This window comes from Myotis nattereri (genome assembly GCF_964212035.1).
Source record: "Myotis nattereri genome assembly, chromosome: 8".
NCBI lineage: Eukaryota > Metazoa > Chordata > Mammalia > Chiroptera > Vespertilionidae > Myotis > Myotis nattereri.
Genome location: NC_138083.1, coordinates 84,132,219 through 84,158,598, shown reverse-complemented (window position 1 = coordinate 84,158,598; position 26,380 = coordinate 84,132,219). Strand labels below are relative to the sequence as shown.

Below are 26,380 nucleotides of genomic sequence, written 5' to 3'. Positions count from 1 at the left end.
TCTAAGCTCTGGGTGGAATTTTTGGTCTTGGGTTACTAGGTGAGAACCAGTCCTAAGGCTTTTACAATGGACAACTGTTAAAATCTTAACCCGTTGCGCAACTCAGGGAGTCCTTTCTGTGAAGTCCTCCAACTTGAGAAGCGGCAGGGGGAAGGGGGCTGGATCCTAACCTGCAGCTGTCAGAGGGACCCGGGGCTCGCTCCGTTTTGCTGTGGTTCACTGCCCCCTCGGTGAGGGCCTGACGTTTGTGGACCTGGGTGCCAGGCGGTCCCAGCCAGCAGCATTTTCTGGGACGGAGCGTGAGAGTAACCTAGGGGCAGGGTGGCTGTGTGTCCTGGGGCAATCAGAAGTGACGAAGACCCCCTCCTTCCCTCATTGCGCCAAGGGTCAGGGCATGGTGTTTGCAGTGAGATCTCACTTCATGGGGGGGGGGGTGGCTCTTGTGCCCCATGGTTTGAAGCATGGCTGGGGACGGGGGCTGTTGCTGGGGGTTAGGCCCAGGGAGCTAGTGTCCATTGGCAGATGGAGCCTCCAAGTCCAGTTGGGAAGTTAGGGCCCTAACCTGCCTTTACCTGCTAACTCGGCCTACTCTGACCTTTTCCAGGCCTCTTTATAAATCCAGATGGTCAAAGAGTTACCATTCATTTGCTCAGTTTTTGCTTCATTCATTCATTCATTCTGCAGGCCTGATGATGTGCCTGCCTAAAAACTGGGATACTTCCAATGCAGTAGGTTGTCCTTCTGTGACCAGGGTTATGGATTGGGGCAGAGCTGGGCCGCTCCGTGTTTGGTGGTGGTGGTGGCGGCCGTGGGTCCTCTGTCCTGGACAGCGTTTAGGAAGCTCGGAACTAAGTTGACAAGACTATCCTGGCTCTGGACACCTTGTACTCCTCCACTGATCCCCAGGCTTGCATCTCCTAGGACAGTGGTTTCCAACCGGTGGTCCGCGGACCCAGTGGTCCGTGAGGTCCGAGAGGTTGGCGACCGCTGTTCTAGGACTCTCGCTGCTCGGAGAGGGAGTGAGCTCCCACAGGCCCCACACTTGCTGGGTGCTTGGCCGTGTTTAGGCTTTAGGAGTGTGTGCCAGCCTGGGCTCTGGGGAGTGGGCATCACCAGCCGAAGCGGAGCCCCTGGCTTTGCAGCTGTTCTCTGGCTGAGCAAGCGATGGAGGTGTGGCTGCCTTGACCTTACTTTACAAGCCTTGGCCGTAGCTTGGGGCCAGTCTGGATGCGGAAGCCTCTTGGCCTGCCTGCTGCAGGGCAGGGAGCGAGGGCTCTGGTGGCCTGGGGAGGGAGCGTTTGGGACAGGTGCTGAACCCTTGGGCATGGCCCAGCGCACCGGGTGGTCCCTTGGGCTAGTCAATGACGCCTCAGTTTACCTGGGTGCCAGTCGAACAGGTATACTTTGCTACTTCACAGGGGTGGTAGAGAGGCCTAATTAATGTTTGTAAATCCCTCCTGAGATCAAAGACTCTGCAGAAGGGCAGAGCACCATTTCATAAAAACGCTTGTGGTTGCCAGTGCGGAGCTGGCTTACCTTTGATCTGAGACAGGCCGACACCCTGAATGTGGTCCCAGCTCTGCTCTGAGAGGCCGGGCCCTTCCTTTGAAACACACCTTGCCCTGGGATTCAGCCAGCCAGGACTGGGTGGGGGGAGCAGAGCAGAGCGGAGCGCCCTGGATAAGTCATCGTGGTTGATGTGGGAGTGTCTTCCATTTGGGGGTAGGTAGCAGCCAATCTGTAGAACATGCAGAGACCATCCAAGTAGCTTAGAAAGTGCAGGGGACACACCATGCAACAAGCAACTCCATTTCCTGCCCTCCCCCATTGTTTTCCATTTGATTAAGTGTATCCTGTAAAACTGTATATTCCTGTTAGGAATTGTACTTTACACTGATACAATGAGATCAGACACAGGCTCTCCCTTCCCTGCCTCCCACCACTCCTCGTTTCGCCCTCTCCGGGTTAAGAGAATCCTTGAAAAGTTGTTTTTCCAGCCTGAGAGAATGCCACAGGATGCTGGAGAGGGATGAGAGAGAGCCGAGGGGGGTAGGCAGCAGAAACCCAGAGGTGCCTGGGCGTTACCTGTAGGCCCCCTACCTCCCTTTATCAGGTCATGGAAACAGCTGCGGGGCTAGTGAAAGGCTCCCGTGGGCTACTGGCCTCCGGACTGTTCTTTTGCTTGGTTTCCTATTGACCAGGTGGTTTCCGTGGGAAACTGTAAAGCTCATCCAGGTACCTCCTGCTAGTGGCCCGGCCTGGGGACCGGCATCTGCAACGTCCACCCTGGTGTGGTGTTTGCTGCCCAGCCGGAAGCCCCTTCTCTGAGCCAGCCTTTCTCGCTGGACTTGAGTAAGACGGGGTCTGGTGTAGTTTTGTTTCCTGGGACTGATTAGTTCTGATTTGTGGGCATTATTTTTTGTTTTGTTTTAATTGCTTGGCGGGAACTTGGCAAGTCTGTCTGTCGAATTCTCAGCTCGGTTTGTCATTATTCTCATTGGCTCTCAGGTCACTGGGGCTAGTACCTAAGGTTTCCACAGTATAGTGAGCACAGACAGGATCTGAAAGGAACTCATGTGCTGGGTGCCAGCAAGCGAGGGCAGAGAGCCTTGCAGGTCCGGGGTTGCCTGGGAAGGTTTCCAGAGATGGGGAGTGTGGACTAGACCTGGAAGCAGGTAGAGAGCATTTCCCCTCCGGCTGGGAGTCTTGCTGGGAATGTTCTTGCTCTTGATCTGGTGGTGGCTCTACACAGGTGTAGGCATGAGTACAGGTCATGGAGTTATACCTGAGAGGTAGATTCTCTCCTGTGTTTGTTGCACCTCAGTTAAAAAGGAGAAAGAAGCCCCTGTAGCCAACCCCCGTCTCGAGAAAGTCCTAAGAACTGGGAAGTTTGTCTTGAAAAAGATGAGGGTGAGAAGACATTGGACCATGGGGGTGGCAGAGAGACCCCTGGGTCCAGGCAAGGAGGCCCTGGGATCCATAGCAAGGGAGACCGCCGCCAGGGTTGAGAGTCAGAACCTGGGCCCCTTTTGACCTTGGCAGCTACCTGGTTTCCTCGATGGGGGAGAAATTCCAGCCAGTCTGCGATGGAGCCTGACTTGACTAATGATTAACTGGCCTCGGAGGAGCCCAGACGGGGGACAAGGTGCTGTGGTCTGTCTTATGATGGGCAGCGAGCCCTGAGCGGCCCATTCATACTCAGCCTCGTGGCTGGGAGTCAGCAGTTTGGAATGTGTGGTTTCTCTTTAATGCTGGTTAGAATGTGCTTAAAAATTAATCTTGGTGTTTTTATTTATTTGTGTATTAATTTCTTTCTCTCCCCTTTTCAAATCCGCAGCAGACTGTCCAGATGCTGTGCCTTCCTCCGCTGAAACAGGGGGAACGAATTATCTGGCCCCTGGGGGGCTTTCAGGTAAGACACCTTCTCGGATTTTCCTGGCAAGTTCCAAGACCTTGAAATTACTGGAGACGGAGGAACGGGGGGGGGGGGGGGGGTGCGGGGGGGGTGGCCAGCCTTCTGTCACCCCAGCTGGTCTGGGATTCTCACTTTTCTGTGTGTTAAACTGGATGTGATCTTGGTGTCGCTGGGGCCCTTCAGCTCATCATTCTGAAGCCCTGACACACCAGGACACAGGGCCGCTCCCTGGATGAGGAAATGGGGTCCACCTGGGACGGGTGTTGTGCTGTGTTTTATGGTTGTTGTTAAGCAACCCCTGGCTGGGGGCTTCCACTTGGCGACCTTGTTGTCATTAGTTCATAGGTTCCAGCTCTTGTTTTTGCTCTTGTCATGTGGGCTTTGGGCGTCTCCAAGGGGAAGGGGTCCGCTTTTCGGGAACTTGTCGAAGACAGATCCCAAGTGTAGGAGGGGCGTTCAGAGCAGAAGCCCTTGGTGCTTCTCCAAGTCCTGATTCCCCATCCAGGTCAGGGCCTGGGCACAGACACAGGCACTCAGGCTGCTGCTTCCCAGGAGGGAGGGTTTTCCTTAGAGCTGGGGGATATGGGATTGGATGAGGGGCCTTGGGTCGCCCGAGCATCATTGTCCCTGAGAGAGGAGAAGAGAGTAGTGATGAACTCGGAGAAACTCACTAGCAATGTACCTGAGAGGCATTGCTGTTCTTTTCCAAAGCCATCCTGTTTCCACCTGTCTTTCCCGCCCCAGGATGCCACCACTGGATTTTCTAAAAACTAGCTACAGCAAGAGGAAAGTAACCTGGGGGAACATTCCAGCAGAGTCTGGGCATTTGTCCTTTCTTGCCTTTGTTTGGGGCACTGGTGTAGGACCACGGCGGCTCAGAGGGACGCTGTAAGACTGTCTGTGGGGGACTGTGGTGCATCCTCTCCTGTGAGGTGCCCGACTGGTCGAGCGTCGCTCAGGCCCAGGTCATCCCGGACAGTCCCGCCCAGCGCCTCTCCAGGAATGGAGCTTGCGGAGAGTGTCTTCGGGGAGACCTTGTTTGTTTTTATTTCTATGCAGTATATACTCGGAGTGTTATCTGAGACAGAAGGGATTGTTGACTCAAAGCTCCTAATGAAGACTGAGCTGGACAGAGTGGGACCCCCAGAGTGGGGAGGGAGGATGGGAGTGAGCTGGAGCTTGCGAGGAGGGGAGGCCACGCGGGAACGCGGAAACTGTGTCTTTTCTGCTTTCTAAGGCTCCGAGAGTTCCCGAAAGAAAGAAGGCCAGGGAGAGGAAAGGGTCTCGGCACAATAACACTGAGGATGCTGTTAGACGGTTTTGTTTTTAAATCCTGAGCTTGCAGGAGGCACCCGGCCCCTCTGAACCACATGAAGTAAGCGGGGGAAGTGGCAGCTTTTGAAAGGGGGCCTTGGGAAGGCTTGTCTGATTGATAACATCTTGTCTGTCTCCTCTGCTGGAGGAAGTGACGACACCTCCCTCTGCGCCCCACAGCTGAGCATTGCGACCCACTAAACAGGACACCCCACGGAGCCCCTTCTGAGATGGGTGGGCTTCTTGTCCCAAAAGCTTTTCCAGTTCTAGAAAGAAACGGGGTGTGTGTGTGTGTGTGTGTGTGTGTGTGTGTGTGTGTGCACGCGCGCGCAAAACAGTTATTAATCCTGCCCCCCCCTCACCCCCCCGTAATTGCAACCAGTTAGATGAATGAGGAGCTGCTAGGAAGGCGTGCTTGCCTCTGAAGGGATCCCGTGGTTTAACAAAACTGCAAGAAGGAAAAAAAAGGGGGGGGGGGCCTAACATGAAAGAGCATTTGTTTTGAATTTCAGCTCTTGATTTACTAATTCCCAAGGCTTCAAAGTTTGAGCTCTTTCTTCTTTCCGTTCGGAGTTGGAGCAGTTTATTAATAATGTGCCGCGGGGGGGAATTGAAGAAATTGTGTTTTGGGTTGGTGCCCGCGGTTTGGGGGTGTCTGGAGGGGAGGTGATGGGCATGGAGAAAACCTAGGGTTACACCCTTTGCATCGAGAATGCCCCCCAAAAGATGATTGTACTGGCCGGGGGCCAGGGCAGAGGGTTTTGTAAATGGAGACGGCCCAAACCTCCTCCTCTGCAAGAAGTTGATCTTTCCATGGGGGCGTGGGGGGCAGGGCGGGGTGTGTCTGCCTTGCAGAGGATGAGGCCATTGGGGGCTGCGGTGGCTGCAGAGCCGGGGAGGGGGCGGCTGCTGGGCAGGGGAAGGGGTTAGCAGAGGCAGGAGGGTGAGAGCCTGCTTTGGGGATGGGAAGGTAGGCATCAAGGTGCGAGCGGTGAAAGCGCCCACCAGGATTGCCCCCTCCTTCCCCTCCTCCGCCTTGAAATAACCTCTCTGAGTGTCTCTTTCACAGGCCCTGTGTGCTGTTTTCCTTCCTGTCCTGCCCCGGCCGAGAGCGGCCTTAATGAATGGGGCTCAGTTTAGGGTGGGCGGCAGGTCGGCAGCGGGAGCCAGGGCTTGATGCTCTTGGCACGGGAAGAAGGGAATGAAAAACAGCCGAATGTGAAAATGCGGGGCCTCGGCGGTGGGGGTGGGGCTGTGCTCAAAGGCATGCCCCTCCCGAAATGCAGGGTGATTCCAAGGCGGGCCCTTCCCTTTCCTGCGAGGAAGGGGAGAGGAAGGGGAGTGGGCGGCCGGAGCCCTGGGAGCCGGCCTGCTGGCTGCGGGTCGGAATTCCAGCCTCGCAGCGGGGCTGGCCGGGGACAGGCCCTGGCCTTCGGGCCTGCGGCGAGCCGACCCCACCCCTGCACGCTTCCCCGGGCTGGGAAAATGGCACATTTTTAGAAGGCTGGGACTCGGTTCCAGGAGGTCGTACTTTCATTTCTGACAGCCAGCGCTCCGAGACAGATGGATTGCTCCGCGCATGGCGGGGGGGCGGGGGGGGGTGCGTACATGCGCACCAGCAAGCTGTGCTGCCGACCGGGGGTCGCGGGGGTCGCGTGCACAGACCCACGAGCAGACAGGTGCCCGCAGGCGGGTCTGGGACGGGCCTGGGCCCCTCTCGCATGGGATCGATGGCCTTGAGCATGTGCGCTTTGGGGGCAAGGGAGTGAGTGTGGGTGGGTGGGTCGGTCCGGAATTGTGGCCCGAGTTCGGTGCCTTTAGAAAGGCATCCGACTCTACGACTCCAGAAGCGGCCCTTGCTGCTGGGAGGCGTCCTGGCCTAGGAAGACCCGCTTGGGGAGGGGCGGTCCGACCCTGACAGGAGCTTCCAGGTTCGGCTTGCTGTTGGGAGTGGAGGGGATTGGCTCCCAGAGCTCTCGCTGTGTCTCTGGTGATGGAACGCATGTGCTAGACGCTGTCATCTCTGCAGCTCCCATCTGTGGTTGCAGGGAGGGGCTTGTATTGAGCGTGCCTGCTGTCCTGGTTTGGGGGAGGGTGAAAGAAGCACCCTCTCACTTGGAAGTTAGTTGTAGGTTGTTCACCGGTTCTCCGGCCTCCTCCTTGATCTACTGCAGTGCCTGGAGCTGGCTGGGCCTCACCCCTGCAGACCTCCCCGGTGGGGGCAGGGTGTGGAGGCCAGCCACCATTTGCACGTGTTTAAACTTCCAAAGAGATGGCACTGTGGGCTCCCAGGAGGGCGGTGGGAGGCTCTGTCCCACCATCCCAAGGGAGGCCAACTCCTTTGCTAGTCCTTAAGGCCCTTGTAGAGTTTTGTCTGAGTCCGTGGTCGGCAAACTGGCCCCTTGAGTGTGGCTCTTCCACAAAATACCACGTGTGGGCGCGCATGCACAGTACGATTGAAACTTAGTGGCCTGTGCCACGGGGCCAAAGAGCCGCATGTGGCTCGCGAGCCGCGGTTTGCCGACCACTGGTCTGAGTGATGGGAGTGTCCTTACAATGGCAGCCCCTTCCGGAACCCTCCTTGATCCCTGCTGTCATCCATGGTAGTCTCAGGAGTCTTCAGAAATACCTGTATGATCTGAAAATTGGGTCTTGGCTCAGTCCAAGTGGCTTGGGAAAGCTTGCTCCATTTTTTAAGGAAAGCTATTCAGCCTCATGTGAACAATTATGTATTGTCTGGCTTGGGTTGGTGATGGCAAACTGGGAACCCCGGCGGCTGTGGCTGGGTTTTTGGGGTCTCCTTCCCCTGCCTGGGAACAAGCAGCCTGTGGTTGCACTGAGCTCTCTGATGCCAGGTGGGGGTGGGGAGGTGGATTGAACTCATCCAAGTAGCAAGAGCATTAGGCTTGGAGGGATGAGTCAGATAGACCAGCACATGTGACCCTTCCCTACTCCCCAGGCCACGGTGAGAAGTGACAGTCTAATCTCTAGGGACCCAGTCCATATCTCGCTAAATGCCAGCATAGTGACTCAGGGCTAGGGCCCGCTCACCTGGGGCACACCCACGCCGTGAAGACCAGTCCCGGACAGCAGCTCGGGCTGTGGGCTGCCGCCCTCTGGAGAAGGGCTCACTGCTAAAACCCCTTTTGTCCCAGAAAGAATGAGGCTGACGGTCAGGCAGGGGTTAAATGCAGGGTGGCAGCATTTAAAGTCTGGGGCAGATGTGGGCTGCTCTGCCTGCCAGACTAGATGGGCTGCTGCCTCATGCATCCTGTTGTTGAGGCAGAACAGGCCACGGCGAAGGGGGAGAGGGTCAGGGGAGGGCTAGGTGCTGGTGTAGCTTTTGGCTATGGTCTAGCACACTGCCCCGCCCTCCCCCTCGGGCCTTTTCTTAGCAGAGCCTGGCTGGGGCTGGGTTATTCTTGAAGACCTGTGGGCCCTGACTGGTTTGGTTCAGTGACTGGAATCTCCTGAATGACAGTCTATTGGTGGGGTGCTGGCATCTGTAGTTTTTGAAGACAAGTTGGGGAACCCCAGGTGTAAGGGGTGGAAGGCTCTGTGTTCCCGCGGGGAGTTTCTTCGGTGGCGGAGCAGGTTTTCTGTGATTCTATACAGTGGCCTCCCCTTATGCACCGTTTCATTTTCTGCGGATTCAGTTTCCCAGAAATAAAGCAATTCCTAAGGTTTATATTGCGCCCCCTCTGAGGAGCGTGATGAAATCTCTCTCCATCCCATCCCATCCAGTCCCATCCCATCCCATCCCATCCCTCCCCTCCTCCGTGAATCGGCCCTTTGCCCGGGGTCTCCGTACGGTAGACACTGCCTAGTGGCCTCACAGTGATCAGATCCACCCCTTACTTTACTGCCTGGTGGCCCCGCAGTGTAAGAGCAGTGACGCCGGTGGTGGGAGTGGGCCACAGAAGCCTACAGAGCTTCCTTCAAGCGGAAAGGTGGCCGTCCTCAACTTCCACCATCACGAGAAGGACGGTGAACAGTACAAGGCAGTTCGAGAGAGGCCACACTCACACAAGTTGTGTTACAGTTCGTTGTTGTCATTGTGAACCTGTTCCTGTACCTACTTTATCAATTAAACCACCACAGGTCTGTCTGTCTAGGGAGAAACACAGTATATATGGGGCTTGGTACTTTCCGCAGTTTCAGGCATCCACTAGGGCAGTGGTCGGCAAACCGCGACTCGCGAGCCACATGCGGCTCTTTGGCCCCTTGAGCGTGGCTCTTCCACAAAATACCGACTTCTGCCCGTGGGCCACGAAGTTTCAATCGCACTGTACGCGCGTGCCCGCACGTGGTATTTTCTGGAAGAGCCACACTCAAGGGGCTAAAGAGCCGCATGTGGCTTGCGAGCCGCGGTTTGGCGACCACGGCACTAGGGGGTCTTGGAACGTATCCCCCTCAGATAAGGGGAGCCTGCTGTATATGCTGCCGTAGTGAAGCAGATGAGTACCTAGCTTTTTGAGCCTCTCCCCAAATAAGGCTTTTGCTTGATTGCAGAAACTTGACGAGGTGTGTTAACGCTGTGTCTTTGACGAAGAAGTGGCCCATGGGACAGGCTTTCCCTTTGGGGTGATAAGAATGCCCTGGAACCCGATAGTGGTGCTGGTCGCGCAGTTCTGAGAACGCACTCCATATCACTTGGTGGTAAATTCCATGCTGCGGGTAGTTTGCCACAACTTTAAAAAGCAGTGCCTTGTGGCAGCTTTTAGCACGTGCAGATATTTAGATAATCAATAAAAAACAGCGACTCTGAGGATAAAAATGGAGACACCTGTTGGCTGCCTGGGGTCCACTGTTGCTAGACCAGCCGTGGGCAAACTACGGCCCGCGGGCCGGATCCGGCCCGTTTGAAATGAATAAAACTATTGAAAAAAAAGACCGTACCCTTTTATGTAATGATGTTTACTTTGCATTTATATTAGTTCACACAAACACTCCATCCATGCTTTTGTTCCGGCCCTCCGGTCCAGTTTAAGAACCCATTGTGGCCCTCGAGTCAAAAAGTTTGCCCACCCCTGTGCTAGACACTTGTTTCCAAAGCCCCTCTGAGGTCTCCTGGGGCTGGGGTGTGCGTCGATGAGCCCAGCTCTCTGACTCAGTTTACCTGAAGGAGAGTGCCCTATGGTGTGTTTTTTGAGCCTGACCTTTCTGGATGGGAGGTGCCTGCACGGGCTCCCCACCAGCTCGAGGCAGAGGCTGTCTCCCAAAGCCGGGGGTCCCCCCGACCTCACACTGGCTGATCAGACCCCTCCTGTGGCCCTGCTGCCGGAGCCCCGGTCCCCCTGGTCCGCGTGACATCCTCGCCCAGGTTCTAGGGCGGAGGCGGGAGGCGCGCCGGGAGCCCTCCCTCCGCCGGAGCCGGGAGGATACTGTACAGCGCGGCCGCCGGGAGGTCACCACTGGCCCTACCGTCCTTCTCGCTCGTGCTGAATGGCGAGCCCGAGCCTGGCGGCCTGCCTACTGTCACGGAGAGGCTTCCTCCCCGGGCTATTTTCAGCGGGAAGATATTATTAACTGCTGAGGCACAGCTCTGGATTTAGTGGCTAGCACACCGGGAAAGCAACCATCACCTGGTGGTGGCCACGCCACCAAACACGCTGGCTCGTTGGGGGGCTTGGCTGCCTCCCGTCCCCTCCACTTCTCCCCACGGGGACCCGGGCCCTGGCCTCGTCCCTGGGGAAACTGATGGTAGACCCAGTACCTGCCGAAGAGAGAGCGAGGCTGTTTTTTCTTAAGCCTCCTCTTCCCGGGAGTAGGAAATGTTAGTGTTTATATTCTAAGACGGGGAGGTTTGGGGACAGGGACGGGGCCCTGGGTGGAAAAAAAGGAACTTTCTATAGAGTTCAGGATGGGGGTTTAAAACAGGGCGATAACTTTCACCTTGTAAGCGGACAGGAAATATTGGGACAAGACAGGAAATTGCATCATGCCTTTTATGAGAAGAACTCCAGAAAAAAGTTGTTCCGTGAGAGGTAGTGGCCGGCCCGGTTCAGCCCCTTCTTCCCTTCCAACCCCCACGAGAACTTTGCGGCCCTTTCTTTAAGAAAGAGGTGGTTTGAGAACTTTGTTATTTTTATTATTTCAAAAAATATTTTACCAGAAGGGTCACCTTCAGTTGAAATGTTCGCGGCAGCCTTCGCTCCCAGTTCACTAAGGAATCTTTCAGGACTTGCAGCTTCCTTCCCCGGGCGGGCGGGCGGGCGGGCGGCGGGGCCAGGCGGCGCTTGGCTGGAAGTGAGTTTTGGTTTGGCTGTGCAGCCCTCCGCACTGAGCCCCACCCTGTGTCATTAGCTCTGTTTTAACTTGCAAAAAAAAAAAAAAAAATCGTATGTATTTTATTTTGGTGGGGTTGGGTAGGCATTTCCTCACGCCCTCCGTCCTTTTCGTCCTGGGGTCTCCTTCCCCTAAATGGAGGTGCCTGGCATCGGCAGGTTGGAACTCAGGGCTGCTTTTATTTTGAAGCCACTGAATTGCCCCTGCCCTCTACCCCCCTCCAGTTCCTTAACTCCTGAGACTGTTTCTAGGGCACCAGTGGGAGTGGGGAGGACATAGGCAGCAGCGTGTCCCTGGGACAGCCAAGCCCTGTGGCTGTGCTCTGTTCTGGGGGGGAGGGGGCTTCTCCCAAAAAGAGAACTGGCCGCAGTCCGGCCCCATGGTGGTGTGGACTAGATGATGTTGATCTGGGTATGGAAACGGTTTCCATGGACTCCTCTCTGGGCTTCTAAGTCGGATGATGCCATTGTTCTAGTGACCTGGGACCGGCCCCACCTGTGCTGCCGAGACGCTGGAGACAGAAAGAAAGCCGTGTGTGTGTGTGTGTGTGTGTGTGTGTGTGTGTGCGCGCGCGCGCGCGCGCGCGCGCGCGGCCTGCTTGCTCCCCAGTGCCCCCCTCCCCCCAGCTTTTTCCCTTAGCGTGCGGGGTTTTGTTTTCATAACACGACGAGAGCCCTGGGGTGTGTAAAAGCATTGTTGAACACTCGGGGAGGGTAACTTGTCCAAACAGAGCAGGGCGCCAAGGCAGAACGCTGTGGGCAGGTGGTGTGCCCACAGAGGTTGCCGGGCCGGCGCCTGGCTTGGAGACGCCTCTCAGGACCCGCGCAGCTGTCTGGGAAGTCGCTGAGGACAGGGGTTGCCCTCTTGCCATCTCCACGGGGAGCCCAGGACAGGGCCTGGGCCTTTCTGGCTGACCCCTGCCTCCCTGGAAGGCACGGTTCCTTCCAGGGTGGGTTCACACGTGTCTTCCTCTGCCAGGTGTAAAGCAGGGCTGGCCGGCTGCTTTGAAGCCAGCATGTCTCTGGCTCATTCATTTAGCAACTATTTATTGAGCATCTACTATGTGCGGGCACTCCGGGGCATGGAGACTGCCGTTCTTGGGCCCTGATAGAATGAAGGGCGGCAGATGAGGTGGCTTCTCTCAAGGTGCCGTTGGGTGAGTGACGGGGAGCCAGGCAGGGGGCTGCTTTCCAGGCAATCTCTCCAGGACAGAAGGAGCCAGGTCCCGTGGGCTCGGAGCCAGGCCTAGGGGTGCATGGACAGTCCCCTGGGGTGATGGGAGCTCGCAAGGCAGGCCGAGGACTTCTGTCACCGGTTTGCCCTCCGCTTCGATTGTGTGGTCTGTTGAGAGTTGGTAACTACAACGCTTGTGGATAAACAAGAGGTCTGTCTCCTCCGGCTCTGGTTCCAGCCCCCTCCCGCCACACTTGTTGATTGTGAGGTGACAGCAGGAGGCACAGTTAGAATCCAGACCCTGGCAGGGGCCTGGGTGTGCAGAGAGGTGACCAGCCAGGCACCGGCTCTTCCAGGGACCACGGCCAGGGACACCTGGAAGGATGGTGCGTGTTCCGTGCCCTGATAGCCACGGGGGAGGTGGGATGTCTGGAAAGCCTGGGAGTTCGGACTTCCCTTTAGAACTCGGTGGGCTTTCTAACTTGAAATCTGATGGGCAGGCCCCTGTCAGGTCCCAGCCCGGGTGTGAGGCCTTGGCCTGTCTTGGGGGGAGGAGGGGTTGCACGCAGTCACCTAATACTCAATTACCAAGGTGTTTCATTTTCACACTCATCCTGCGGGTCCCTTCCCTGGGGGCTGACTCATGCTGATTTAATCAGTCTTGCTCCTCAGTAGAGCCCGCCGCCTCTGGCTGGGAGAGCTGTTTGGGCCTGGAGTTAGATCCAGGGCAGAAAGGGCAGGACGCATGTCACCTCCAGTTTCATCCTGCAGGGGGGGGCGGGGAGGGCGTGGCTCCTGCCCTTCAGACAGAAGACAGCTGGATCACCAGGCCCGGGGGTGCTGGTGGCTCTTGTCTGTTCACTTCTGTTTCCGTTTTGCTTTCTAACGTGGCTGGTCGCTTAATAGGAACCAACACCGTACGAGGCCAAGAAAGGACTGGGCTCTGCTGTCCGTGGTCGCACCCCTGAGGTTACCCCAGGGGGGGGCAAACTTTCTGACTCGAGGGCCACAGTGGGTTCTTAAGCTGGACCGGAGGGCGGAACAAAAGCATGCATGGAGTGTTTGTGTGAACTCATATAAATTCCAAGTAAACATCATTACATAAAAGGGTACGGTCTTTTTTTTTTTTTTTAGTTTTATTCATTTCAAACAGGCCGGATCCAGCCCGCGGGCCGTAGTTTGCCCACGGCTGGGTTAAACTGTTGTCTCCGTCCACCTACCTTCCCCACCTCCCACCACCACCCGTCACCTAATGAAGTTGGGAGTGTGTCCTACCCCAGGCGGTGAGGTGGACTTGTGAGGCTGGAAATGGGTCATGAAGAACCGTTCTCCCCCCCCCCCCCCGCCCCGCCCCGGGGAGCACTTGGGGACCAGCATGGCCCCTTCCCCCCATGAATCAGTAACCCAGAGGGAAAAGCAAAAGTGTTGAGCTCTTCTGTGATTTGGGGTGCACGGTACAGTTCTTAAAACGGGTGGGCCCCCACTCCCAACTCAGTGGAGTCACAATGAAAACCCGCTGAGGGGGAGGCCTGGAGTGGGGGCCTCCCCCTCCATGTTAGCTGGAGGCCTGGTCAGGGGAGAGGGCTGAGAGAGTTGGAATGGGAAGGAAAGCAAGTGGTTGGACCTAGTCTTCCGAGTTCCTTGTGGTTCCGACATCCTGTGATTTTGGGTTTTTGGTTTTGTGGTCGAGTGGGAATGAGACCCCTGTTGCTGAGGTGGTGGGATGGCTAATGGCTCCTTCCGTGCATGAATAGAGATTGTACTTAATCCTGTTTCCTGGCTTACAAACTCTTCCTAGAATGAGTGACAGCCAAGGAATCTTTCCCCAGAAAAATGAAAATGCATACCGCTCTTGCATATATTTCCAGGGGTCCTCAGGCTTGCGGTGGGACCCCCTGCACTCCGGGGACTGTGCAGGGGGAGCTTTGGGAGAAGCAGGGCCTTTTTCATTGTTCAGGGGGAGAAATATACCTAACATTTACCATCCTAACCGTCTACATGTGTATGGTTCAGTGGCATGAAGTACGTCACGTAGCAACCATCACCATCATCGCCAGAACTTTTATCTCCCCAAACTGAAACTCCGTACCCACTAAACACTAACTCCCCCCTCTTCCCAGCCCCTGACAACCACTGTTCACGTTCTTTCTATGAGTTTGGCTATTCCAGGTACCTGCTAGGAGTGGATCGTACAGTCTTTGCCCTTGTGTGTCTGGCTTAGGTTCATCCATGTTGTAGCATGTGTCAGAATTGCCTTTCTTTAGATGTGTCTGTATACGGCTGTGTATCCGTTCTCTGTCGGTGGACACTCAGGTTGCCTCCAACTTTTGGCTGTTGCGAATAGTACTTCTATGAACACGGGCGATAAATCGTATCTTCAAAACTCTTCTGGGTTGAGACCAGAAGTGGGATTGTGGGCCATGTGGGAATTCTAGGGTGAGTGTCATACAGCAGGGCCATCTTGACTTGTGTATCTGCATAGACTGAGCCCGCGGGCGGCCTATCTTACTTACTCCTGGACGTGCAGCTGGGTGGGCCTGAGGGTGAGCCCTGGGCAGGGGCAGTGAGAGAAGGGCAGGGGGAGTGAGTGAAGAGCAGGGGTGGGGGTGGGGTGACTAAGTCTGCAGTAATACAAGCCAGACTGGAGCCCACATTTTACAGGGCCTCTAAAATATGGGGCATAGCACAGAGCAGCCATCTCTTGGCGTTGGACTCCAGGGTCCCTGTGGTGGCAGCCCAGGGTGGGGGAGACTTTTCTGTTTTCTTTTCATTCCGTTGGCTTCCTCACTGGAGGCTGGGAGGGCCCTGGAGAAGGGGGGACCTCCAGCCCAGGAGGTCCTGGGTGCTCTGGGGTGAAAGGGCTGGGATGGCTGAACAGTGAGTGTGTCAAAGCCAGAGAGATTAGATTACAGAGGCAGACAGAAGTAATGATTAACTTTCCCAGTCTGCACACTGTCTCCAGTCTGGCGTACTGTTGTTTTTCCCTGTAAGTACAGTGTGGGCCCCGGCCCCAACCCCCGGCCCCGGCCTGGCCAGGCCCTGGGTTGTAAAGAAAGAAGGAATGAGGTCTGGGAGTGAGCAGGGGGTGGGGGGCGAAGGGGGCGGGGAGCCGGGGGGCCTGCTGGAGGAGGCGGCTTTTCCATCGGCTCCTGCGCTGGAATTTATTGGCAGGAATGCAGTAAATGTTCAAAATGTCATCCCATCCAACAGTTTTCATAATTGTTATGGAACAAGGGGAGCTGGGGACGGGGAGGGATGAAAAGGACTTTTGTTTCCTACTGTATTTTTCCACGTCTTCTGACGGTTTTCCCTACCAGTCTAGAAAACCTGGAGTTGAGTTGGAGCTTGGGGGGGGGGTTGGGGGGGGCAGGGCGGGGCCTGCGGCCAGGTCCTGGAATATCTTTCTGGGAGCTGGAGGTCATTGTCCACAGGGGGATTGATTAAAAGGGGCCCACAGAAAAGGCAGAACCAGGCAGAGCTGTCCTGTACCTCTAGGTGTGGGGGGGTTGTCCTTCGGGAAAATTGGCTTAAGCATGCATTTTTATTAAGATTCTTACAAGCTTTAACGTGTAGGCAACATACTTACAAGTGGTCAGTAAAAAGCAGAAAGTGAGGGACATGTAGTGGTTTCAGGAATGGTTCCTTTGTTGGAGTCACGTGTGAGTGTGCGTGCATTCCCAGTTGGGGATCCACATGCAGAATTTGGTGGCGGGGGTGGGGGGAATCTCTGGACTCCCTCCAGGTAAGAGGTGGGTGGGTTTTGAGATCTGATTTGACCACCTTCCTGTTGCCACCTTCACATGTGTCTTCCTGGGAGTGGCCGGCGGGGCTCCATCCCCTGAGGGCGGGCAGGCAATGCCGGGCAGGCCTGGGGGGCTCCGTGTGCGCGTGTGTGCGGACCCCTTTGTGGAGAGCGCTGCGGAGGTATTTGGGCGTGTTGATGGGAACTTCGTGGTGCCGCGTGGAGTGGAAAAGTCTTGACGTGAAAACTGGAGAAGTTTTAATGAGGCTGGATGTATGCGAAACAACAGCCAGAGAGGCCCATTTACTGTAAATATTATGAATGGAGTTGGCTGGGCTGGAGTCCCCACCCTTCCTCTGAGGCCTCTGCAGCGGGCAGGGCTGGCCTCCTCCGAAGGCAGGCAGCCGGGTACACGCTATAATTTGCATGGCTGACGGCGGGCGCACAGGAAGCCGCGTCAGCCGGGCTGGCGAGACAGACGGGAGCTTTTTGATTTCTGTGGCTTCCCTCCCCTGCCCGGCTCTCCCCTCAGCTATATTCTCAGATGGCCAAACACTGTTCTTAGGAAGGACCCCTGGGCTGGGGGGAGGGGGGGCTCAGACTTGGACATTTGAGGGGCCTTGGGAGGTGGGGGTGGGGCCCATCGGGGAGCAGGGAAGTACATTTTAGCTCTAGTAACTGATTACTCATCACAATCTGTCTGGAAGGCACAGTCACACATGAGTCTCCTAGACCAGCAGGACCTGCCGATCAGTCAGCTCAGCTCGGAGAGTTTGCAGGAGGAGTGTGATGGTGGGAAACTTTAGGGCACCAGGCCCGGCACAGAGGTGGGGGGTGGGGGTGGGGGCGCACACGTTGGAAGGAGGGTGGGGAGGAAGGAGACCCTTTTCCTGAGGGCCATGAGTGACCTGACAGAGAGGACGCAAGTGTGTGACTCCCTGAGGTTGAAATGTTGGTTTAGAGGTGGGCACAGCACAATCTGACCCAGATCTCCTCGTCCTTTGGATTTTGTTTTGTTTTTGTTTTATTGTTGCAAATTAAATGCAAAAAATGTGCGCTCCTCTCCCAAAGTGATTTTCTTACTGTCCGGAAGGTAGTGAAAATAAGTGGAGCCAGCGTGAGTACTTTGTGAATCATCGAGCGCAGCCAGAGACCGTCAGAGCCCGGAGTGGGCCCGTGGCGCTGTGTCGCCCCAACCCCCTTCATGTTAGTTAGGGACCGGCCAGCCTGAGGCTCAGAGAGGGCAAGCCACCGGGCCAGGGTCACAGAGCAGCTTGCTTGGCAAAGCCACTTCTCGGTGTGAGCTGGACCCCCACACTCAGCCCTAAAGTAGGCATAGCATTTCCAGGGTGTGTTCTGAAGGGCATTGGCGGAGGAGCCCTTGGGGTCTGGTAGCTTTCGGGGCCTGGGGCGGCTGCCCACCCACAGCTCACACCTGGCAGCGTTCTGGCCATGCATCCCAGTCCTGCTCTTTGTCAAGTGACTGTGCCTCCTGTCCCCTTTGGCATAAGGACAGTAGTCGTATGCAACCTCTGGAGGGCTGTTCTGAGTCCCTTTGGAGCAGGGCCTGTACACAGTAGGTGCCTATTAAGTGTAGGGTGGGGCCCAGAACTGTTCTTCCACAGGGGTGGGGTGGGCAAAGGAGAAGGGTGGTTAGTGTTTTCCCAGCAGCTGGAGACCCCGAGAGATGAGACCCTAGAGTGTAGCTGCAGGCTGAGCCCTGGCTCCCCGCTGCTTTTGTATGGGATTGCCATAACAACCCTGTGAGGTTGGCACCCGGACGCCCGTCGCTGCCAAGGTTCCGTGGGAGGTCGATGTGGGGTGGGGTGGGGTGGGGTGGGGTGGGGTGGGGTGGGGTGTGCGTGGGGGCGTCGCACCATAGCCAGAAGTCCCTGAGGGGCAGGATTTGGGGACCTCGGTTGGTTGGGCCCAGGGAGCTGAAGTACCCAGCCTTTGAAGGAGACCCTATGGCTCCCCCTGCCCACCCCTCTGTCCAGCCCCCTTCATGGAGAGAACCTTGTTACAGAAGTTCCGCTTTCTCAGCCCTACCGCCCACCGGCCAGAGCGCGGCCTCGGACCTTTTGGTGCAAGTGCTCGGCGCGGTGGTGCAAGGGTGGGTCCGGGAGAGGCGGAAGCGCTTGGAGTTCATTTCCACCCCGTGGGCAGCTTGCTCCAGACCCCAGAGCTGCCCGAGCTGCCTTGGGAATCGGAGTCCTGGCGTGATCTCGCGTGTCCTGACGAGGGTGAAACACGGCCGATCAGAGCTGACCCCAGAGCCCAAATGGAACCCAGACACCACATCCGGTTTTTATATATTTACTTTAGTTCTTGGTCCTTTGCCTCTTGAAAACAAGAGCCCAGTAAGGGTCCTTGACAGTTGTGAGTCTTTGGGATGAGAGCGGATCAGACGGATTGGCACCGGGCGCCCTTTATCTCGGCCCTTCTCCCTGAAGTGGGCCGGCTGCTCGGGGAACTGCCGTTTCCTGAGTTTCCTGACGGGGTGGGGAGCAGGGCCGAGGTGCTGTTAACCTTTGAGATGTCTGTCGGGGGAGGCAGGATGAGGCAACCGCTGGTGGCGCCGGCGTTCTGAGGAGAGAGGACCCTGGACCTGTCGTGGGCGAGGCGCGGTGATGTTTGCGTTCCAGGGCCGCCGGCTTTAACTTCTGGGTCTGCTTTGTGCCCTCCATCCGCCCTCCTCAGCCTGGGTGAGGCCGCCGTTTCTGCCCCACGCCCCTCTCCCCTGGCTTCCCCATCCTCGGCCTCCTGCTCGGCTGGGACCCTGGGGAGGGGCGCTCACAGCCCATCCCGCGGTTGGATTTTGGCAGAGAATTATCCCTTTACAATCCGGTGCCTGCAGAGGTGAGCTGGAGTTGAGACCCCTCCTTGCTCACCTGGTTCTCCAGCCCCCTTGCGCCCTGGCAGTGGGGGGCACTGGAGGCAGTGGGCACCAGCTGTGTGCCTCTGTCCTGCTTCTCAAGTGTGTGCCTGTCCTGGAAGGCCGGAATCTGGGGGACCCTCTCCCCATTAGCCCCACCTCAGATAGCCTCCTCCTCACGCATGCCCGTGCTCTCAACGGCATGGGGTGACCAGATCCCAAGGCCAGATTTTAGGTAAGGGAAGCGTTTTCTCGCTGGGCGCTCTGGGAGGAGCCTTGCCTTCCTGGTCTCGGGGTGGACTTCATAAGCCGGAGTCCAGAAAGGGGGGCGGCGCCTGCGGCACTGGACTTGTCTCTCCGTCCTTCCTCTGTTTCCTCCTCATCTCTTTACTCCTTCAAATAAAAAACTTTAAAAGGGGAAAATTCTTCCCTTACTTAAAACCGGCCTTGAGATCTGGTCACCCCATGTCGTTGAGACCCCGGCAAGAGCTTCATTCATGGGCCTCCGGTCTTCTAGAAGGGCCTGGTCTGTCCATTCATGACCAGGGTCTTCAAATAGCGCTTTGTGAGCGGCAGGGAGCTCCTGCTGCATGGCCTTCCCTAATGCACATGCGCACACAAGGCCAAGGCCTTCCTCGGCACCCGCCTCCCCTTCCTCTGCAAGGGTCGATTTTATGCTCTAAGGGAAATGGGGCCGGGGGGCCGGGGGACAACCTTATAGGAATTTTAGGCCGATTCAGCATTTTTTCTGGGATCGCTCCAAAAATTCCCCAAACCATAATAAAAAGGAAAAAAATTTGTGAGCAGGCCGCTGATGAGTTAGCTTTTTACAACACGGCGTTTCTTTTTGATGCTTAAAAACGCGCAAATACAGTTTTAAAACAAGCCCCTGTGCAGCGTTCGGGGGAGGGAAAACGCCGGAAAAGGCCATAAAGCCGAGGGAGGTTAACGAGGGGCGGCGGGCTCGCCCTTGGCGTTTGTGCCGGCAGCCGCGACAGGAGCCAAGCTGGGCTTCCGAGGCCCTCGCTCAGCCCTGGCACCCGCTGAGATCCGCGGGGTCCTCGCCGCGAGGCCTGGGGAGCCCCCGGAGCCACGCAGGGACCTGGGCGGGGAGACGCTTGTACGTGTGGGCTGTGGGCCCAGTTCAGGGAACTTCGTTTCTCTGAAGATGATGGTGTGCGCTTCCCACAAGTGAGCCCAGTGACGGGGAATTTGGGGCAAAGGAGGAGTGTGCGGGGCCCGCAGCGTGCATTCAGGGGCCTGAGCTGTGCATTCAGGGGGCCTGAGCTGTGCATTCAGGGGCCTGAGCTGTGCATTCAGGGGGCCTGCAGCGTGCATTCAGGGGGCCTGAGCCGTAGCAGCCGGTTGTGCTCAGGGACGGCCCGGAGCGGCGGGCAGAGGCTGTGGGGTGACTGGGGGTCCCCATGCACCAGATCAGGGCACCCGGTGAGCTTTCAGGGGCCTTGTTCACACACAGGGACACCCACACGCTGCCGTTTATCTGGGCCGGGCCATTAACCTCAACAGAAAAAGGCTTTTTCCAGGGATGTCTGGCAGCAAATTGCTGGGTGGACTGGCAGGCTGCACAGATGAAAGAGAACCCGCCAGAGCGCTCCCCTCTCCCTCGCTCCCCTCAGGCGCTGGGCTGGGCTGGGCTGGAGTCCAGCCGACCTCAGGCCCAGCCCTGCCCCAGCCCCTCCCGGCTTCCTCTGCCCCCAAGAGGCCCGTGGGGCGACACGGCCCCCACTTCTTGGCCTGGCACGAGGGCAACTGATCCCAGGCCCCCACCCCACCCCACCCCACCCTGCAGCTCCTCCCCCCTGCTAGCCGGGGGCCGGGGCCAGGTTTCAGGGGGCCAGGCTCCGTGAAGCAGAGTATTGTAAGGGTCTCCTGCACCGCCCTCCCCATGGCTCCCTTCCAGCCAGGTTTGTTGCCCAGAGCTGGGACAGTGAGGGAGAGCTGCTTACGTTTCCGACGCCCTCCCCCTCGGGCGGACGCCCCCTCTCCCAGAAGAGGCGCCCCGCCAGCGCCCCGCATGTAGAGCCCTTGTTTACGTGGCTGCTGTGGGTCTCGGTGTAGCCTTCAGGGCCGCACTCCCTCGGCAAGAAAGTTCAAAGATTGCCAGCACTCACGAGTTTATTAGCAGTTGACGGATACTTTGCAGAAACAAGTTAATGCCTGATGAGTCACCTTCTGCTCGGAGCCCTTGTCCCTCTCTTGTTTTTCCATATGTTCCCATGTGTGCGCATGCAAACACACACACGCCAGTGTGCTCACATTGGGGGACACACAGTCTCACTTACACTTGTGCTTGATAGGTGCATGCGTGGGGGGTGGGGGGGTGACGGGCCCGTGTTCCGGGTTGGCTTTCGGCGGGGGGGGGGGGGGGGGATTGAGGGAGAGGAACCGGCCCTCAGTTCCCCGTTGTGTGGCTGTCTGGGCAGGCATCTGAGAAGGCCAGGTGGGGTGTCTGCAGGGTGTGTGCGTGGCTGCCTCAGTGGGTCCGAGGGCACGGTGTCCACTTACTTCATGGGACGCCTCCATGCGAGACTGGCTGCTGCCTAAAAAACAGTTCATGGGGCTGACTGGCTCCTAGGTCCTAACATGCCTGTCGCCACTGGACGGAGTTGTGTGCTGAGCTGCACTAGAGCGGCAGACGGGGGCCCCCAGCCCCCCTCCACCCCGTGGCCACGCTGCAACAACCCCTCTATTCTCCAAGCCCCACTGTTCCAAAATCAAAAAGGCCAAGCACACCCCGAAAGACACCTCACAGCCAACCCCTCCTTCCTGTCCTAAGCCTTCGCCTCCCGCCCCCCACCCCTCTCCCCATTTTTGTTAACAAATACAAGACTTCCGGTCTCCGCCCTGCCACCACAAACCGCAGCCGGGTTCCTGCAGCCCGGCCTGGCTGGGAGATTTATGGTTCCCAGTCTGAGGCCTGCCCCGCTGGCTCCAGCTTAAGGAGGAGTCGGAATGCCAGCCGCCAAGGGCTCCCTTTCCTTCCATACGTCCCCCTTTAAAGAGCCCCGTGTGCCGATTTAGGAAAATCACCTTACCAGGATCTCACCAGCCTCCCAGGCTGCCTGCGGGGAGAGACTCTTCTGGGACGTCCCGGGTGGGGCCTGCAGGGGCGGGAGGAAGGAGGGGGCAGGCCAGGTGCCTAGATGCTGCTGGGAGGGAGGGGAGAAGGGCACTTTAAGGGTGGCCATGCCCAGTTTAGACACACAGTCTCGTGTCGGCTGGAGGAAGCTTCCTTAAGGTGGTCTGGGTGAACTGGACTGTCCTCGGTTGTGATTTGGCATTTTGGCGGGAATCCACGCTCTGTGCACAGCGCTGCTGCCGACAGACGCCGAGGGCTGTTTCTCCGTTAGGAAGATTCTTTTGCCCCCAAACACCTCCATTTACATTTTTACCAGACAGCTCTTACGCCAAAGCACTGAGCTGAGAACTTGGTGACAGCCACAGAGACCACGGAGCAGGTGGTCCTGACGTCTGGCGATCAGGTCCTGCCTGGCCCTGGCTGTGTCGTGCTCCGGGACCCCAGCAGCAAGCTTTCTGGGGCCCAGGTTTCTCATCAGGATGGCCAGGGTGCAGAGCGCTGGCCTTCAGGATGCCATCAGCTTACAGAACGAACTCTAGGCCATCTGCAAGGCCTCTTACGGCTTTAACACCAGGACCAGCACGTTGCCAGGGGCCCCCTGGCCTCTGAGCGCACAGGGATGGGCCTCCTTAGGCCAGGGGGGCACACGTACTGGTGTCTGGGTCTCTGACAGGATGGGGAAGGGGTGGGATGAGGTGCGCCCAGCGAGCCCCCTGCTTAATTAAAGTCGGGACACTTCTACCAGAGGGTCAGATTTTCAGCCCCAGTGGGAGGCCTGGAACCGGTAGGCCGCCCAGCACCACCAGCATCTCCTCCTGTCCTGTGCCGAGAGCCGAGCTGGTTGTGGGTGCGTGGGGATGCGCCTGTGTGTGTTGGGGTGGGGGGGTGGATTCCAGGAGGAAGAGGAAGTCCCGCCCCCACCAAGCACGTCTGCCGTTTTGTCTTGTAGATTCCCACCTTCTCCTGGAGCCTGGGGATCGGTCACACTGGTGCGTGGTGGCATACTGGGAGGAGAAGACGCGCGTGGGGCGGCTCTACTGCGTCCAGGAGCCCTCCCTGGACATCTTCTATGATCTACCTCAGGGGAACGGCTTTTGCCTCGGACAGCTCAATTCGGACAACAAGAGTCAGCTGGTGCAGAAAGTGCGGAGCAAAATCGGCTGCGGCATCCAGCTCACGCGGGAGGTGGACGGCGTGTGGGTGTACAACCGCAGCAGCTACCCCATCTTCATCAAGTCGGCCACACTGGACAACCCGGACTCCAGGACGCTGCTGGTGCACAAGGTGTTCCCCGGCTTCTCCATCAAGGCCTTCGACTACGAGAAGGCGTACAGCCTGCAGCGGCCCAACGACCACGAGTTCATGCAGCAGCCGTGGACTGGCTTCACCGTGCAGATCAGCTTCGTGAAGGGCTGGGGCCAGTGCTACACCCGCCAGTTCATCAGCAGCTGCCCGTGCTGGCTGGAGGTCATCTTCAACAGCCGGTAGCCGCGCGCTGGCGGCCGAGGACAGAGCGAGCCGGGCGGGCCCAGTCCAAACTACTTTGCTGCTAATATTTTCCTCCTGAGTGCTTGCTTTTCATGCAGAAGTCTTTGGTCATTGTTCTTTTTTTTTTTCCTCTCTCTCTCCTTGTCATCCTTGTTTATGTTCCGTTTTGTTTCGTTCTTTGAGAAGTAGCTTATGAAAAGAATTGTTGGGGTCTTTTTTTGGGGGGGGGGATCATACGGTTGGCAAGATACCCCCATGTGAAAAGGGGAAGCAAAAATCAGTCCCCCTGAACACAGTGTATGAATGGGGAGCAGCCCCTAACTCTGGGGGTCATCGTTTCACTTGTCAGGGTGGGTATGTGAACAGGTGTGTGTGTGTGTGTGTGTTTGTGTGCGCACACACCCATGAGCTGTGTCTCCCTTGCCCTCTGGACATGCTCAGTGAGGCAGAGACAGCACCCGGGGCAGCCTGAGCCCAATGTCTCAGCAGTTGCCTGAAGCAAGGCTCTGCCCTCAGCCAGGGAAGCCCCCCGCCCCGTCCTCCCCTTCTAAGGACCCAGGCCTGTCACTAGGCTTCTTGGAAACAACGCTGACCCAGAATCGTTTTCGAGTTTGTCTTAACTCCCCCCCCAGCCACCCTGCTGCCATCGTCTTCCCTCTGTGGCACCTGCTCCTGGATGTGTCTGAGCTACAGTATTGCTCACCCGGTGCCCTCTCAGGCCCTCAGCCTCTCCCCTGCCCCGGACCCCTCAGGTTTTACCCGGACTCAGAAAATCAGCTCAGCACTTTGCTCTCCTGCGGCCTGTGTTGAGCTCTGCTGTTAGACCAGCGAGGGGAGCAGCCCGCTTCCCACCAAGGATTCGGTCCATCATAACCCAAGGTACCGTCCTGGACTGACACCTAACTCTTCTTTCGTTTCTTCTCCAACTCATACACTCGTATGATGTGTTGACACTGCTCTTAGCTCAATGAGCATGTTTAGACTTTAACATAAGCTATTTTTCTAACTACAAAGGTTTAAGTGAACAAGAGAAGCATTCTCATTGGAAATTTAGCATTGTAGTGCTTTTGAGAGAAAGGACTCCTGGAAAAAAAACAAAAAACACAAAACCCTGAGATTTATTAAAGAAAAAATGTATTTTATGTTATATATAAATATATTATTACTTGTAAATATAAAGACGTTTTATAAGCATCATTATTTATGTATTGTGCAATGTGTATAAACAAGAAAAATAAAAGATGCACTTTGCTTTAATATAAATGCAAATAACAAATGCCAAATTAAAAAAAAGATAAACACAAGATTGGTGTTTTTTTCTATGGGTGTTATCACCTGGCTGAATGTTTTTCTAAAGGAGTTTATGTTCCATTAAACAATTTTTAAAATGTATACTTGATTCCATGTTGTCCTCCAGCTCCTTTGTCTTATGATGGGTGGGATATGTGGGCAGGGGTGTCAGGAGTCTGGGACAGTTGGGGTCTCCCTGGCCCAGCGCTTGGTTGGGGAGAAGGGGAAGGGGGGCCGTGAAAGGAATGTCCAGAGCAGCGTGCCTCCGTGGTCAGTTCCCTGTGTGCAGAAAGACCCAGAGCTACACAGACACCCTTGTTAGGCGGGGACCCGTGGGTGTAGCCAGCTGGGTGCCCTAGTTTGTCATGGGGTCAACCTCAGGAAGCTCGGAGTTACAAAAGTGGGGAGTTTTTTTGTTTTTTTCAAAGCTTGAGAGGATTGAGAAAGGGGTTTATTTTGGGTAGGAGGTTGCATTGGGAGACGGGTCCATCCCTTCCTGCTTGCTGAAGGTCACTGCCCCACTGGTCCCAGGACAGGTTCTCCGAGGGACGCAGTTCTGGGAGGAAGATGAGGGGAGGCTGTGAGTTGGTGCCAGGCGGACTTGGGGGCCACCTCCCCAGTCCCAGGCCAGGCACTCCAGGAAGTGGAGGAACCTGAGAGCCCGACCTGCTCTGCATCCCCTTCCCCATCCACCGGAGTCCCCTCAGCCAGCCCAGCCCAGCCCAGCCCCGATGGCACTTGCTGGTAAAGTGCCTCTGTGGTACTTGCCCTGTGGTTTCTGTGGTTGATCTGAGGCATGATGTAGATTCAGGCCTGCACTAGATGGGCCCTGTGTAACTCATGGACAGAATAGGGCGGTGAAGGCCTGGGAGGGGCAGGCATGGGGTGCAGGGAGTCAATGGGAAAAAGACAAAGGGGACATCTGTAATACTTTTCAACAATAAAGATAAAACCAGAGATGGTCACCAACCAGGAGTTGTATAGGCATCTGTTGGGGCTCTTAAACCTTGGATCCAGGAGTGGGTGTCTGCGGGAGGGGTTAAGATTTTGGGTATCATAAACTGGTAGAATTTCAATAAGCCTTTTTGGAGGGCCAAAGTAAGAACGGCCAATTTTTCATTTTGCCAAATTAGTGACACGGCAGTACCTCCTCCTGGCACCACCATTTCATTCAAGGGACTTCTAATACAGCGATGTGGTAAGAAATACTAATACATGTCCATTTATGCGCTAGAGCCTTCGTGCCAAATGGCCAACTGGGCCAGCTGGGTCATTGAGGCGACGGGGAGCTCACTACCTATCAAAGAACATTGTGCTTTTTTCCTCGATTGAACTGAAACCTACATTTATTCTAGTTCTGCAACCCAGAATAAGTCCAATCCCCACCTCCGAACACACCCAAGGAGGGCTAATTACCACCCGTGCGGAGGGGCGGAGGGGCGGGCGGGAGGTGTTGGCTGGGAGCCGGCAAAGGCCTCTCAGTTTGCTCTAACTTGCATCAGCACGCTGGGAAGCTGCGGCACGATAGCCACCACCTAGCCCAGTGATGGCGAACCTATGGCACGCGTGTCAGAGGTGACACGCAAACTCATTTTTGTGGTTGATTTTTCTTTGTTAAATGGCATTTAAATATATAAAATAAATATCAAAAATAGAAGTCTTTGTTTTACTATGGTGGCAAATATCAAAACATTT

At 56.5% G+C, this 26,380-nt stretch overlaps 1 protein-coding gene across 1 annotated transcript in view; it reads left to right on the top strand.

Moving 5' to 3' along the window:
* Positions 1–24,779, top strand: part of SMAD7 (SMAD family member 7) — a 29,535-nt gene extending 4,756 nt beyond the window's left edge. The window contains exons 3-4 of the mRNA XM_081097938.1: positions 3,338–3,412; positions 22,857–24,779. Coding sequence (XP_080954064.1) covers positions 3,338–3,412; positions 22,857–23,395 — 614 coding nt within the window. The 3' untranslated portion in view covers positions 23,396–24,779. The remainder of the gene's footprint in view (positions 1–3,337; positions 3,413–22,856) is intronic.
* The last annotated feature ends 1,601 nt before the right edge of the window (positions 24,780–26,380 follow it).